Source organism: Botryllus schlosseri, chromosome 14 (assembly GCF_051294905.1).
Source record: "Botryllus schlosseri isolate E-star chromosome 14, Bs_hap1, whole genome shotgun sequence".
In the NCBI taxonomy this organism is placed as follows: domain Eukaryota; kingdom Metazoa; phylum Chordata; class Ascidiacea; order Stolidobranchia; family Styelidae; genus Botryllus; species Botryllus schlosseri.
The window spans coordinates 9,594,264-9,611,444 of record NC_137249.1 but is presented as its reverse complement, the minus strand read 5'-3'; the positions used below and the strand labels follow the sequence as shown (position 1 = coordinate 9,611,444).

The 17,181-nt window shown below is 42.0% G+C and overlaps 1 protein-coding gene and 1 long non-coding RNA gene across 2 annotated transcripts; one reads left to right on the top strand and one right to left on the bottom strand.

Moving 5' to 3' along the window:
• Window positions 1-5,980: 5,980 nt before the first annotated feature.
• LOC145455193 (inositol 2-dehydrogenase-like) lies at window positions 5,981-16,417 on the bottom strand. The gene is made up of 9 exons (XM_080333151.1): window positions 16,060-16,417; window positions 12,247-12,370; window positions 12,070-12,140; window positions 11,456-11,564; window positions 9,886-10,007; window positions 9,736-9,822; window positions 8,723-8,859; window positions 7,622-7,787; window positions 5,981-6,691 (listed from the first exon to the last, which is right to left on the bottom strand). Exons 1-9 carry the CDS (start codon window positions 16,154-16,156, stop codon window positions 6,534-6,536), a joined length of 1,071 nt encoding a protein of 356 aa, XP_080189277.1. The 5' UTR covers window positions 16,157-16,417; the 3' UTR covers window positions 5,981-6,533.
• Window positions 12,590-15,285, top strand: LOC145455194 (uncharacterized). Its single transcript, XR_013920288.1, has 2 exons — window positions 12,590-13,882; window positions 14,232-15,285. It is a non-coding gene; the product is annotated as an uncharacterized LOC145455194 (long non-coding RNA).
• Window positions 16,418-17,181: the final 764 nt, after the last annotated feature.

Sequence of the window (17,181 nt, the reverse complement as noted above, 5' to 3'; positions counted from 1 at the left end):
CTTAATTGGGTCATCAAGGTATCATGTCTCAACTAAAAATCAGTGGTACCTAACTGGTGTTCCATATAAAACTAGGGGGCTCAGGGGTTCCCTGAGGTGAAAACACACATTCGGCTTCAACTCATACATATGATTTGTAGTGATACGCTCATCTTGACCATCATTATGGCTGCATGTAATTAGGCTCGATCAGTAGTAGGTGTCCGGACAATACCGAGAAAACCATTACCGAGAATGCCATTACCGAGAATGGACACCACCGAGAATGGACATTACCGAGAATTGACACCACAGAGAATGGACATTACCGAGAATGGACACCACCGAGAATGGACATTACCGAGAATGCAATATATGCATTGCAGGCATGTTATGCATATGCACAGGTCGTGTGAGTGCATCACGGCGTTGCTACATTCGGTATCGATGCTCAGGTATAAATTTCTCGACAACTTCAGTCCCAGTAAGCTATATTCTTGACATTGGCCATTCTCGGTAATGTCCATTCTCGGTGGTGTCCATTCTCGGTAATGACAATTCTCGGTAATGTCCGTTCTCGGTAATGTCCATTCTCGGTAATGGCATTCTCGGTAATGTCCGTTCTCGGTAATGGTTTTCTCGGTATTGGTATAGAACCCTGTTGTGTAGGGTTACCATATTGTGAAATCGGGAGAGGAGGGACACTTTTCCAAAATTTTCAGACTTAGAATACTGCAGTAAAATCCGGTAAAATGGTAAATTTTCCATGACATGTGGTTCCATATGGTTCGCTGATCAAAAAAACAAGGTCAACTTTCCGGCTCAACTCCAAAATTACAGTTTTTCTTTCACGCTATACGTTGGTTGACTAAAAAATAAATAAAAAAAGATAGTCACTTTCGTTCGAACCACGAATTTCCTATTTAGCGTCATTTATGCCCATTTTCACTGTAATCTATCCACTATGTCTTAGCTCTAGCTCAGTGGTTCCCAAACGGTGGGGAATTCCCCACTGGTGGGGAATTGAATGGTTTCTGGTGGGGAATAGACGCATTTGTTCAAAATTATATACAGGACAGTCTCCATATTCACGGAGACACATGCGCAATTAATGTTGCCAGTCAACTGCTCTGGAATGTATGTATCGAAAATTATATTGCGTGTTGTACACAAAACCTCATTTTTAACTCTGGATGGCCAATCATTGCGTCACAAACGCATCCAGCACGACTGGTTTGACGTGAAATAACACCTTCGCGAAATTTTGAGCGGTACTGGTATCGGCTCACAATACGTTTTATGTTGCAGTTATAGGCGATTTTCTTGCCTACTGGTGTGGCTGTTTGTCTTGTGTAGTCAAACCAGCAAGTAGCTCTGAGATGACAAAAGTGCTGGGTAGTGGGGAACAAGATCGTAACTGCCACACCCCTAACGCCCCAATTGGGGCGAAGCGAGCTCGAAGGGGCCCAAAATTATTTCGCGAATTAACATAAATTAAAGTATTTTTTTTTAATTTATGCCACTTTTTCAAATAATTTTCGCGCTGGGTGCGCGATTTAATATTGCCGAATATCTGATTATTGGGTACCCTTCCCCACGAAAATACGTATAATTTATAGAAATGGAGACTTGTAATTCCTGATTATATTGGCCGATTCAAACACGAATTATATAAATTTTTCGCGCTTCGCGCGTTTAGTCGAAGTAAGGCGACGCATTAAACATTAGACTCAATGCAGATGATAATTTGCAGAGAAAATCGTACAGGCTCAGCGGGGCTGTTGAGGGGGTTCTGGGGGCCCAAGACCAACGTTTTTTTGGCGGGGCTGACAAAGAGCTGTTATGGTCCTGGTGGGGAATGAAGACTCGGAATAAATCTGAAGTGGAGAATGAAGACAAAAAGGTTGGGAACCACTGCTCGGGCTAGAAGCTGTAAAGGAGGACGAATTGCCGAAAATGAGGACATGTAGGCGTCCTTGGAGGACATTTTCGAAAAGCTGAAACGGAACAACAACAACAACAACAACCAAGGTGAAGCCTCGCATCTCTGAACTGATATCTGAAACAACAGCAAAAGTCACACTGATCTATTGTAAATATTCATTTTATCTTCGTTTTGAGTGAAAATTATATTCCAATAGTTTTGCTCTTTTAACATTACGTTTATGCACGGATAATTTTGTGCACCAGTAATCTATAGCAATGTATTATATGTGCATTGTGGTAGTTTCTATGTCCCTGCTAAAATGTAATGTACCGCGAAGGCTTTCGGATCGGCGTAAGTGTGCTGTAGGTTTACGAACCACTGTTTATCCGTAAAATTCATAGCGACATTGATTCCAACTGAACTATAAGCATACTATAAGCATAAGATATCGTAAATCGGCTGCATATCAAACAAACGGTGTTTTAAAACATGTTTTAAACAGTGTTTTAAACAAATGCCCGTTGAAAAATTTTTTTTTCAAGCGTTGTCTAATTATGCCATAATTGTGTAAATACGTCCGAAAACCATGTAGTATGAGCTTAAGGACACTCTACACCCGTAATAGTCGACGTATACGATGTGGGGTGGCTGGGACCCTCGAAATCGTCGTCGGTTCAACAGTTTTAGCAAGTAGATATAGATCATTGGTATGAAATGGGTGTTCTGATGATAATGACCGCCAACCGTAAAAATGCTGCATAACGATGTAGTCCTGGTTTAAGTTATTTTTGGTCTGTTTATGAGCCTTATTCTCACTATATTTTCAATTGTCAATGCCAATCCAGCGTGACGTCACAATAAATATTCTTGACGTCATGGTGTAAAATAAATAAAAACATGTTTTTAACAAGGCCCTTGTTTTAAACATGCTTGTTTCAAATTGATTTTCGTTTTAAACGAAACCCTATGTATAATAGACTATCCCCAGCAACGAAACAATTAACCATCTGTCGGTAGGATGCAGCAGATACCAGTTTTTATTAACGATTTAATCATTTCAAAACACTACAAGACTGCGATACAATGAAAAGATAGGAAGGTGCCGAAAGGACTTGGAGTAGTCTGAACTCAGACACATACTGTCATAGGCTACATCTTGATAATCCTGCAGCTGCACTGTTCCCTTTAATTCAAGACGTTGGCGGCGAATTCCGCAGAGACTGGTGAATGTTCTTTTAGAGGCGAAAAGGGTAGCCAACAAATCGGCTGCAACTTAACCGAAATCAGTACAGTGAACCTAGATAAAATATCTTTTGATTTCATCATAATTTTATGCATTATTCAAGCTTGTTTCCAATTGAATGCTTTGTGAACTTCATTATTTCGATCACGTAAATTGTTTCCACTAAGTTCTAAAAACTCAGAAAGTAAGGCCGAATCATACCGCTTTTTTCATGAAATCACTTCATCTTTGATCTACCCCAATATTTTAATGACTGGATAAAGGTATAAGTGTGACAAAGTTAACCTTTTGACGGAAGTTGTTTTCTGGCGACGGATCGACTACAATCGACGAACCTGCGGAGCTCATGCACTTTCGGCCGCAAAATTGCTTTTGTGGCCGAAAGTGAATGAGCCGAGCCCGGGTCTGTCAGAATTTACAATTTTGTTTTTTAGTTGGAAATAATGGTACCTATATGTTCTTATCTAATGGACTTATCTCACCCAAAATAACTAAATACTGCACAAGTTCAATGTGACTGAGCACACCTGAGTATTTTTGTTACCTATTTGTAAGGGATCGAAGGATTGCGTGTTTTGTCAGCGGCATAAAATCTACGGTAGCCTATGTATCTGTTGGCTAACCATTGAAGAGAGCTAGACGTGATTGCAAACGGGTACAAAAAGACTGCTGGTTATTCAGCGGGGACATTCCAAATTATTTATTATTTGAAATCTTCTAATATATGATATTCTAGAGTGTATTTCGGTTTTTCTCCAATATAACATTTCTTCATATCGCTTCGCTGTAAACCAAAATTTTGTATCGAATATTTGTATGATTCAGTCAAGGTTTTGTAGAAATCTATCATACAGACCAAGGGTATTCATGTTCAATCTATTTATTATTCACGCGGACGCATTTTTTTATAGATATAGCGTATACGGCTGCAGCAGGCAGCCATAATGACCCACTTATAGGCGCTTCCATATAGTTGTTTGTGGTATTCATGGTGTTTTGTCGACTACTATGATCGTTTACGCCAGGCCAATCTTCTTATCTTTTATTCCGTAGTTGCCGAGTTGTAGCATGGGAAACTTCTATAGGCTTTTATAAGACACCGCTTATACGGATGGGATGGCGACGAGGAGCCTGAATAAACCTCCAACACTTATCCTCGTTAAATTCAGCACTGCGGTCTTCGCGCCGCGGACAGCCCTTGTGGTGTTTGTGGCGATCACTGTTTTCCTATGAAATCCTTGCACTGCACATAGAAGTTTCTCATTGCAGAACAGAGCGCCTCCGCTGGCGCACTATGAGCAGTGAGTGAGTGAGTGAGCAATGAGCATAGATATTAATGTTATATTAATGCTGAATAATGTTATGAAAAGCTATTGGGCATGCCAAATACTGCAGTTAGTGTCTGATCGCGAAACGTTTTTCGACTGCATGCATCGTCGATATGGTAGTTGCACATAGCGCGAAACGAGAAGAAAATGTTCAAGTTTAATCCCAAATTATTTAGAGATCTCAATTCAATTATTTAATTCACATTGCGTGCTGACGGTCGCCTACACAGTACACTACACACGCTATTTCAATTATGTGTAGACGGCCTAAAGATTTTTGTTCAACGACCGCAGGTTGGCCATGGCCAGTTGGCCACCGATCCAGACCTATATTTTTCTATTCGTTTTTGTATCTAGGTCTACCATGCTCTTAGTTACAGAACCGCACAGCAAACGTTGGAAAAAATGCGATTTTGAAACTTCAAGATGAAATCTATTTCCTCAAAGGTTTAATAACTGCGACAGCACCACCAATCACCATCCTATCCCACAGTTCTTAGTCAAACCGAACAGAAGTTCTCGACTGATAATTGACAAACACAGGTCTTTCACACGAGACGTTGGAGTGCTTGTAGTCGTAGTGACAGGTTTGCGTTATCTTGGGCATCTTATATTTATTCTATACCTCGCATATTGTGATTTGGCCTCCTCATTATTTGAAAGCAACGTGAGGCGTGGAATACCTTAAAATTAAATTGTTGGCGATGTAAAATTCTCGCAACCGCTCGTCGGGGTGTACGTGGAAATTCGAAACATTACTTGCAATGTGAGAACGAATACCACACTGATTGTGAGTGCGCTCGGGTTAAGCGATGTGGGTACTGCGAACCGGCATCCGGTTTGTGTTCACGAGGTTCATCAGTATGTCCTCACAATATAAACTCAAGTAATAAGGTGAGCAGTGAGCACTGAACAGGAGTGTAGAACTAAGGAGTGTAGAACTAAGCTGTGATGAGATCGGGAGATCATAACAGCCTGATCAGAGAATTTCTAATTTATATATAATATAGCTTACATTGCTGCACGCGCGGTACAAGGTCTTTGCGCTTTGAGTTGAAACCACTCTCATTTGTGTGCTACGTTGTTCCGCGGTGCGCGTTCGGGGCCTACGATAACTTTTAGTTATCGGAGGCTCTGGCGCATACAAAATACCAACGAGCATACCATCGGCATTTTGACAGAATCCGTCCATGCATTGAACCTCATCGGCCGTTTGATAGCGAATAAGTCTGTCCCTTTCCTCCTTTAGCGTAATGTTCTACAGACTAGGCCCGTTCACGACCTAATCTAACTCGTACTTGACGGAGAGCGCAGCCAAGATGAAGTTTGGATGGAGAAGTATATTGATGAAATTAGTTCCCATATCCAAATTTTCGGGACTGAAAACGACTGGCTACGCTGTTCCGCGAGGGTTAATCAAAATACCCATCCCTGTAGTATGCCAGCACGTGTCACAAGTAAAGCAATTTTCGATCAGACAGCTCGCAATTCGGAAAAGACATATGAATCAAGGATATTGTATTTTGATACACCACAACACGGATCGCAGAATATCAGCACTGGATTACCCCAAGCGACAAAGCTCGATAACTACACGGAAGATTCACAATCGTAAAGAATCATTTATATCAGATTGTATCAACTTCTGACAAGTTCGACGATAGCTCGCGAGCGTAAAACTCAAGCACTTACCCCGAGCATGCAAAAGACAATACACCAATCAAGTACAATAGACAAAATTCTGGATTGCGGAGTTGACGAAGTACAAAAAGTAGAATTAGAAATATATAGTCAGCATTTTCCAATATAAAAATTAGAGTATTGCCATAACGTATGTAATGCCGCGAAATCCTCCACAGAAGTAGAGTCAACTTCAAATCATATACGCCATTCGCCCTTCCATTGCTACACAGATAAGCATGCCAATATGGCATTAAACGGTTGCAATGTAAGCGAAAGCAATTAGCCACACCTATGTGTACATAATCGAAATACTCTCAATTTCATAAGTAGAAAAGAAAGCGAGGCCTATCCTCTAGTCGAGCCACAGTCCTCACTACAAGAGAGGGTTCTCGCATTGGTCCCCAAAAACCACTTTGAAGTGCTCCTTCAAGTCCACGACTCCACCCGTGCGCCAGGAGTCTTCGGCGGCTTGGGCGAGGAAAGTAGCGCGCAAGGTGTCTTTCGGCTTCACGCAGCACTCCGTGGCGTCTCCTAAAACAGGCGTGGGGTTGCCGATGAGTCTAAGATTTCGTCAGCTGTCACGCGAAATTCAATCGATGGGAAAATGGCCAAGATCGGCGCCTGCGTGGTACCGGGTATGTATTGTAATGATTCGAGTAGTGATGAATGATCTTTTCGAGTACCTAAATGATGCTACCCTGGCCACAGAGAGTTATGTTATCAATGAGAAATACCGTTTCGATCAATAAATCCCTTGAAATCGCAAATGGCCGTACCGCAACAGCCAACACGTGTAGCGCGAGGCTGTATACAATTATACATTCCCATGGAAAAGACATTAGTGTCAAGCAGTGATCCGCCCGGAGTATTGTCAGTTTAACACTCAGTGCTATAAAATGGGTACGGTAAATATATACCAAGCTATTATTGATGAAGTGTAACCGGCATCATTTTGTTTGAGGATGCCTGAATGATGAGTCTTTGAATTTTCCAAAAGTCATTTAAACTACCGTGGCGTCATAAGTCCTGCTATTACCGTCGACTCAGAATCCTTTTAACTCAGGCTAAGAGACTTACTACCGTGGATTTGGATCCAAAGATTTTAGCCGAATCGGAATTAGGACTTGCATATCTGGATTTTAATTCGGACAGGTAACCTGAAAAGCAGGGAGCTTCGCCCGCACATCGGCGGTACTCCCATAGTAAATTTCACGAACAGTTCAGTTCCAAAGCGGGAACCGAGAGAATGTTGCTCTGAAGCGTACAAGCACACACTCCTGACATACGCTCGGTTACACAAGCCATGCACACGACACATATGTGGGGCTGCGCGCGACGTATTCGTAGCCGATGTACGCGGCTTAGATAACATCAGACGACTAGACGAGGACGTACTACAAAATGACGGAACTTTGCCTAAATAAACAGACCCTCAATAATCCAACGGCACATCAAACGTACCGCGCAACAACTGTAGAAAGTGCGCGATCTCCTCCGCGTAGGCGGCCGCGTATCTTTGCTTGAACGAAAAGTGGATGACGTCGTTCGTTTCGCCGCCGCTACCGGCGAAATGCAGCGCAGAGCGTGGCGGGTTATCACTCATGATGTTGCCTCTCTCGCCGAATATCTGCCGGGGAAAAGAAGCTTCAAAGTTCACGGAAGGCAATGGTTTGTTCGCGCCGACCCCGGGCGATGCGACCGTCGCGGACTGTCGGCTAACGGCGAAAAAGCAACGGTATACAAACACCGGCGACGGCCGATCACGTGCGCGACACGCTTTCGGGGCGTCTTGCGAGTATGGGCCGAACGCTAATACGCAAACGAGTAATTTTTCAGTTCGACAGATTGCAACTTGGGTCACGACAAGTTCATGCTGATTGCTCCATTCCGAATTGTGTATAATAGGCTTCCCAGTCGAGTCGTGTGTTCTAGTATCAGCCGTTTACGACGCCATCAAAGCGTGGACGACACGAAAAGTTCAGATACGTACCCTTTATGCAACCACAAAGAAAGTAATGCAAGCTCAACACTTGTAAAGACAATTTGGTATTCTTTTCGACCGCGCCTATTTCATTGCACTTTGCGCCCATGCCGTGGAGTAACCACGACTTCACAGAAATGTCATTGGCGCTTTGCGTATAGTTTCGTACGTGTTTCCGATTCCGTTATACGACCAATCGAGGTTGCAAGGTCAATGCGATGGGAAAACGTATCGAAAGTACAGTTTCAGTACTCTAATAAATCAGTTCTTAGTACTCGATCGGATTCGAGTACTTTAATCAATGTGCGCAGTACTCATTTCCATCAAAGTTCCGACCGTTTCCAAGATTACTGGCAACTGCCACAGTGATACCTGCATGGTAGTGGTCGTTTTGAAGCGAAATCATATTCTTCAACCATAACCTATAAAGCGTATTCTGAGAAAATTCAAACAGAAGTCGACTTCCCAGACGCGATGATTAAAACCCTAGAGTAGGCACAAAGGGGCAATTGGCCTGAACATATCGGGATCAAAGGTCTAAGCACCAGCTCGCAAAGCCGCACCTACATATTTCGAGTTACCTCGCAGGTTTGGTGGTAGCCGTACTGGCAGTCCCTCGCAAGGTCGACGTGGGCTATTACGCCGTTGGGAAACTTCAGAACGATATAAACCGTGTCGACGTCGTCCAGCGCCGCTATCTCGGGGATGTGCGCGTGGGCTGCAATAACACGAAAGAATGCGAACGCGCTGATAACAGCGCAGCGCTAGCAAGGTATGGTCGAAGTAGTATTTATTACGCCATTCAAGTACGGAAGTCGAAAATTTTACCCAAACGACAGAAAAAGCACTTTTAACACTAATACAAAAACAATAGTTCCAAAAAGTACTCAAGTTGTTTCACGCAGTTGGAGAAGATTCGTTTTGCCATATAATAGAACATCCGGACCGTGGACGTATCAGCATGCGGCACAATTGCACGCGACAGAACATGGGGTTTGGTTAGGATGAGAGCTATCGCTAATATAGGCGTTAGTGTTTGGGTTAGGACAGAGCACTTGTATATTTTCGGAGTTTCGAGCAAGTTTGGCTTACTGGCACCACTCACTCCAGTGGTTATGATTATAGACTATTTATTCAAGCTTTCAGTTTCTAAGCAAAACCACTTTCTTTGTTACGTACTTGGATATCGCGTCGAAATTGACAGGGGCACATCACTACTTCTACGCCTACTTTCACCACATCTGGGTTAGGGCTGGTTTTGGGGTTATAAATTCAAATGTCCAAGTGCCCCATGCAAATTGCCAAACTGTCGTTTTGCATTGCGTCGCATGCTGAAACGTTGGGCAACTAGAATGTAGGCCTACATTACGTGACCAACACGCCTACCACGCCTTATTCAAAACTATTCTCCGCCATCATGACTCAATTCGCGAGTATGGAATGTGGTAAAACTCGCAGACTGCAGGAATTGAAGAAAAGCAGCGAAATTTCTAACAGGCTGCTTCATAATCAAGCTTCATTCGTGATCTCCATTGCAAACTACAATCTGTCTTCAGATCGGATAAACCGCGCGGCAACCGCGATTTCATCTTACCGACTGAATATATACTCTCAGGCTCTTCCCCGACCATCCACCTCAGTACGTCGAGATCGTGGACCGCACAGTCGTGAAATATCCCACCTGCAAAGACACGCCGTACTCTCGACACCACGGTAACACACCAACGCAGGCGCTCATACGAACCAGAAATTTTGATGTAAGACATCGGCGGCCTTGGAGAATCCCGCGAGCACGTCTTGATACTCTGCACTCCGCCGACGACATGCCGCTTCTCGTAGAGGTCTCTCAGTTGGGGATCGAATCGCCTGGGTCAGAAATGGGCGAATGAGCACGGAATAAAGACGGCGCGCTTTTCGTGTTTCGAAGTTCGTCAGTGTGCGACAGCGCGCGCGAATTTTCACCTTGACCGTGGCCCGGTACGAGTCCTGATGACGGCTTGCCTACTTGGGATTGGTATGCTATTAATCTGTATGAGGTATGTCATTGTCATTACGGAGTATGGACTTGATGATTTCGCTTTTGCGGAACTGAAATCGAAGTGCAGCAGTTTCAGCGTGAGCGCAATGTACCGTATAAGATCGCATCGATCGCGGCGAACACAGAATGCTAATGCAGTTTCGCGCGTTATTTCATCGCTAAAGCGGGGAGCTTCGGCGGATTATTCAGAGCAGTTTGGGTAAGGGATGATTCCCAACCAGTAACGCTCCGATAGCAACTGACGACTTTTTTACCGTTTACGCCACATCTATGCCAGGGATATCTAGATATCCCTGATATATGCAAACAAACCGTGACCCTGATCTAACCTAGACATGGGCGTTGGCTTAGCGACAGTGGAAGCCACGCGAAGCTGTTTGGTAAATAAATCCCCGTTAACATTCGGCGTCCTTGTAAATACTTTGCAACTGGGTCAACCCTTAGAAATAATGATAGCGGTACTACCTGCAACGACATTTCATGCCTAGACCCAAAACACGATAGAAGCTCTCGAGAACACGGGGTCACGTTGCGCCTTGCAGTGTTTTTCACTACAGCAACCGCTCCGTAACTGCCGCAGTTTAAAAGTTCATCGTATTTTGAGGCCGAAATATTCATTGCGGTAATTAATTCGGAACATTTCACTCAGCTACTGAGAAACAAATATTGACTTCACAATCGATTTGAACGGAAACGAATTACATGTTACGATATATACGGGCCGGCCGAAAATTTACTAATGACGCATCTGAAGCCTTCGTAAGGCGGAAAATGAACTTTAATATGCGCGGCAAAAGTTTATTCACTGACACAACCTGACATTGCGCCTGATATGTACAGTACACTTCACTAAGTTTACACATCCACCCCGCCATGGGGTGCGCGAGGATTATAAGAGATACTCGTTGGGGTGTTTCAGCTGGTGTTGTTTGTGTGATAATTAACGCTTTACCGGATATAGTCTAGTCACAGAGATAAAATATAATACCGAGCATCCAGATAAACATCAACTACGTTACAATGATATTGTTTTTGATGAATACGTTCGCTGCGGACACGCCTTGCATCCCCTGACAACGTCAGCAGGTCGCGACACGCAGCAAACGTACCAGTTTTTCCACACCAGTAAACACCTATTTCATCTTATTATCACCACATATTTGTGAAAAAAGTTCTTTCGTTGAGCTAATCAAAACTGGATCAATCCAGTCGGAGCTCGTTCCAAGCGGTGGCAGGCACGCCCAATCAACAAACGGCAGAATCACTGTACTCTTGCCTGTTAAAAGCGCACAGAAGAGGTACTTTGTATTTTTCGGCCTCTTCGTAACATTGAATCGTTGATTCGATTGTCAACGCCAGCGGTTTTTCACAAAGAACGCCCTTGCCTTGAAAGTAATGCATTGATCCACACAAGAAAAAGTATACACTCTAAAAACTACAGCTGTAGTGCTACTATCTGCGCGCATATGGCCTGCCTATGGGCGTGAAACACAACTACCAATCAAATGTCGATCTTAGTGGGAGTTGTCCCTATACTCATCACTCACATCGAAAACAAACGCCATAGAGCGGCGGGTAAGTAAGCAGTACCTAACCACCAGCAGATATGACGTCTGAGTTAGCCTACTACTGAAAGTGAACTAAGGATTCGTTCACCATCCTTCAAATCAGCGATTACCCCATATGGGTTTGGACTGGGAATTCGACATGGTTCAAATGAATTCTGGCTTTGGACTTTAATACGAGTCTCAAATCCATTAATCCTGTTGCCTGTGGTTGAGGGACATGGCGATGAGGAATTACAGTGTTAAGGACTTTTACAATACTAATACTCTACATTAGTACACACACCATCACCAAAGTACACACACCATCACAAAACTAACTCACCTGCCCTGATAGCTTTCAAAGACAGAGATATATGTGTGTCAGTCGGAGTACAAATCACTACTCCGTGGATCCTGAAAACGTTACATACAATAAAGGATAGCCATGGACAACAGTAGAATAGTACAGTACATGATTTGTTGTCTGGGGCAGTTCAACAAGCTAAAAGGGGGAACTCACATTTTATCATTGAATACAACGTCACAATCTTCATTGGAGAGTATTTTGGTATTATCGAGGTAATAGTCGGCCTTCATTGAGTGTGCTTTCTTGACATCAACATCAACCAGGTAGGAAAGATTCACTGAAATAAATGTATCCATATAAAATAAATCAGTCATGTCATATAGAACAAAATACAGACTAGTAAGTCCAAACGTATAGAGTACAACAAACGACTCAATTATTAGTTAGGACACTGTGTTCTCTGATCAACATGTATTTACACTTGTTGATTCATTAATTCATCAGTGATGAGTCACTTTTTGCATGTTGTACACAAATATAGATACGATTTAGGTATGTTCATGACAGGGATATATAGAACTCCGGGATGGCTGACTGCGTCAATTGCGTCATCGCGGCATTACCTAAGTAGGTCCGGATTCACGCATTCAGTTTTGATGCACGTTCCAGTCAGCCGCTTCATCTGTGTGTAATTTCAAGTTTTTGAGAGCGGTAGGGGCATATAATATTCATGTTCATGTTCTTATATAAAGCTATAGGTTAACTAGGTTATGAGATGTTCAGGTAGTCTGAAACTTTGCGGTATAAGCCCTATTCCTTCAGCAGCAATTTAACGGTATGCCGGTACGCCGGGTTGGAATCCCGGTACGTTTAGCGTAATATCTTTGGTGTACCGGTCATTTACTCGGCTTCGGAATATCTCTGCTTCTGTAGTATCTTATGTAACATGTTTTGCTGCGCTGATAATCGTGAGAAAATAACAAAATGTAGAATAATTAACGTTAACATTGATATCCGCAGTATGATTTAGATTACGCCTTGCGGTATGTTTTTCATTTACCGGTATGTTATGCGAATGTATGTCACCATACCATCCAAGGCTGTACATTGTACAAGTACAAGTGTACATTTACACTGTGCCGTGTGAGCTATTAAGGCGACCGTTAGGAGGGATCTTCGTCAGTTAAGATCTTGTGCTATAGATTAATATGTGAATATGCAGGTAGTGCTGGTAGCCTATTGCAGGCTTACTGGTATTCCAGATCATTGCTTGATTATTCTTAGTAAGAATTGGAGCCACTGAGTACACTACCGATGTGCAAGATTCAAGAGGCATTTCAATTAAGGATAACCAAACATTTGAATCTAATACAAACACAACACGTCAAGGTCGTTGCAGTTGTAAGTGTCCATAACAACTTTTGAATCCAATCTCTTGTTACAGATACTATTCATCAGTTACATGTCTAGTAAATCAAGACAGTTATATGTTTGTTAATGAATGGCACCTTAATGCTACAGTACTGGAATTATACTTCAACAGAAATGCACTGTTGTGAACTGCCAATGGCTGACTTCCAGTACAGTATATGGCCACAACATTTTTTGACCATTTGCTCTTACTGAAGCCATGAAGATGCCCACTCCCTTGAATGGATAAGCCAACACAATCGTCAGGACACGATACGACCCTGAGATACGGCCAGTCTTTACCATATAAACACTTATAGCCTATAGGCTATAGGCCTGTACGACGAAGGAAGAGAAAACTCTGAGGATTGCTTTCAATTTGCAAGGTTTCGTCAAATCGTCGCAATAATGCATTGGAGCTCTCCTCGGTCGGCCAAAGGTAAGTTAGGCTGATTCTAGTAATACGTTATTAAATGAGCGATTTACATTAATCCTGATGTGGTTAAAGTAGTCTGCGTTGCTACTCAAGTAATAGTTGAATTCCCGGGCGTACTGGTATTTAAACTTCCTCAAGTAGCTGTAGAAAGTGAAATGCCTGCAAGGTACTTGAGTTTGGAGATGGCTGCTTCAAATTTACAAGATTTATCTTCGAAAATAGGCAACACGTACTTGAGTACTACAATGAAGTAGAAGTTCTTCACTATAGAACAACTCTGCATACATCTATATATATATTCTTGAGGGTAATTTGTGTCTCTGAATACATCATTTGTTCATTTTTGTTGCAGATTCCGGAAAAACAAACGCGATGTTCCAGCATTTGCATCACGTCAGCAGTGGATATCCTGATATATTATACTGGGCACATCCAATTGAAATCTTGGCAAAGGTGGCCACAACCTGAATATTTGGATCTCGTGCCTCCTCACCGAGATGTTTTTTTGACATGGAATCATCTATCGCTCTATCGGAAAATCTGCAAGACAATGATACTGAATATTTCTTAACTGATAAATGGCATGAAATGCTTCAGGACGCCCATTCGTGATGTACCGTTAAGCCATGGTTGTAATTTCTTCACTGCGGTCATGAATCTATTGCTCGGTGAACAAAATATCAGCTGAATTCAACAACTGGGTCTACCGAATGCTTCTCAAATTGATAATGATATGTACCAAACTTCTACCCCCCCCCCAGGCTGCATTTGAACCTGAAGAGAAGTATCAATTGTGTGTTGATTTCTTGATCAACTTTCATTGAGTGACATAGAAGATGACAATGCTGCTATCACAATTTCGAGTCCTTACAGGCCGTGCTATCTTTTCGTTATTGGAAATGCTCCATGGTAGGGGTGCATTTAAAATAAACTGTGTTAGAAACACAATGTTTAAAACATGCTTTAAACAGTGTTTTAAACAAAGGCCTTTTGAAAAAAATTCTTTTTAAGTTGTAAAATTATGCCATAATTGTGTAAATACTTTCCAAAACATGTGTTGTATGAGCCTACGGACGATTACCACCCGATATAGCCGACTAATATCAATATGGAATGGCTGGAACCCTCAAAATAGTTGGTTCAACAGCAATAGCACATATATTTCGTCAAAGGAGCTATATTCACACTATATTTTCAATTGTCAATGTCAATCCAATATGACGTCACTGTTGAATATTCTTGACGTCATCGCTTAAAAAAAGTATGTTTTATACAAGGGCCTGGCTTTAAACATGTTTGTTTTAAATGCAACCCTATACTTCATGGTAATTGTCGATTAACGCTAATTGAAATGGTTGATTTAATCAATCCTATTACCGCCCCCCCCCCCCCCTTCCCAGCTGCAAGGTTTCAGACAATGGCTTGTAAATAGGTAGAAGACGCTGATATTATTCGTTATTCACTCTGTTATTTATGGCCTGATGCATATTATATGATGTGTAGAAATTAAACACATTCATGATTTACTGAAATTCAGAGTTTTCATAGTTTACTTGGTTGGCTATACAGCAGTGTCATACTTTACTAGGTTGGCTATACAGCAGTAAGGTTGTGATATGGGAAGAATGTCTAGCTTACTCACTAACTATTCTGCAAAAGGGTGAGGATCATTATTCTAGAAACAGCTGTATCGCTAGCTTGCAGAAAAGTGGATGTTTCGAGGCAGATTGCAGGTAACTTTCTGGACCTACTTAGGTAACGGCCAAAATGAAGTCAGCCATCCCGGAGTTCTATATATCCCTGGTTCATGATCTTTCACAAGAGCGTAATTCCTTGTTGACAGTGAACGACAAGTCACTGTTCAGTTCAGACAACACATCTGTTTGATGGAATTTCGTGATGGACTTGTAAAAAATTTAAAAAGCATATACCTACTAGCTTGGGAATCATTCTACCAACCTTGAAGAGTAACGTTGCATGTTTGAAGCCTACTCATCAGAATATGAACCATTTTTATAAAAGACAGATATATGTTATTTCTGTTAATCATTGAATAGTATATTCATATTGAAATGAACCCGAATATTTTCGGCTGACACTCGTCAGGGGTAATCTTCAGCAACTATAGTAGAAAATTCATAACAACATCGTATATCAACAGTCTGTTGATCAGTACACACCTCTTGGATTTTTCACCATATTTTCTAGGTGAATGGCACCCATCCTTCCCAATCCGAATAACGCCAGGTTAACACGGTCAATACTTGCAGAACCCATGGTATCTAACGATGTACAGGAGTGTTGATGCTGATCCTCACTGAGCCTGTCTATATAACGATAGTATAAAGTAGCAGAAACGACCTGACACCGAGAGAGTAGAGTAAGTCATTGACGTTTGTAGCACTACGTCGGCTTATATAGGGTACAATTACTTCACTTTTGACCTAATTCTAAAAAAACGACGATCGAGAACCAAGCCAAGCATAAAATATATATGTATAAATGCAACGGCATGATCCAGCTTATGATTCTCGCAGTGCACCGGTAAGTTGCGAGTGCGATTGTACGTACATTCGTTCTTCGCATTGTTTTGAACTCAAAGTTCAAAATTATTGAAGCGGGACGTTGCGTGCGTGATTCACAGTGCTGACTCTTTTCTACAACGTCACTACGCATTAGCAACACACACAACGACTAAAGAGATAAGCTAATGTTGTGCCAGCGCCTCTCTCTTTCATGGAGTGTCGGAGGCCATGTTAAACTTTTGAATGTTTCATACGTAGTGTAGGTTTGTCAGTGTCGCATACGTGGGCTTTATGGAATTTGGAATTGTTGGGTCTGAATGACCGTGGTAAACGCATGTACCAGAGGCTCTCGCAGGTTATTATAGATAATTTAATTAACAAGACCGAGAGCCACATAGATTTCATTGCACTGGATTGCATCAATGATAGAACACAGTAATTTGGTACTAAACTATATTATGCGTAGATATATGTGTATTTTTATGAATCTATCAAAAGATATACTACCGAAAATACTTCCACAAAAATATCTAATAGTCACACAGAGATTGAACTATAGATTAATATGGTAAACCTTTACCTTCGTTATCTATAATTGAACTGCCAATTAGTTCATGGCTATCCGTCAAGCGACAGTATTTTTGTGAGCTTTTCTGGGCGTCTATAGCTCCCGCTATGAAACCCATCCTGTCCAAGAAGACTGAAAATGACGTCCTACAAATTCAAACTTTGATATTTTCCTTAATATTTATTACCACTGCATGCACAATTAGGACG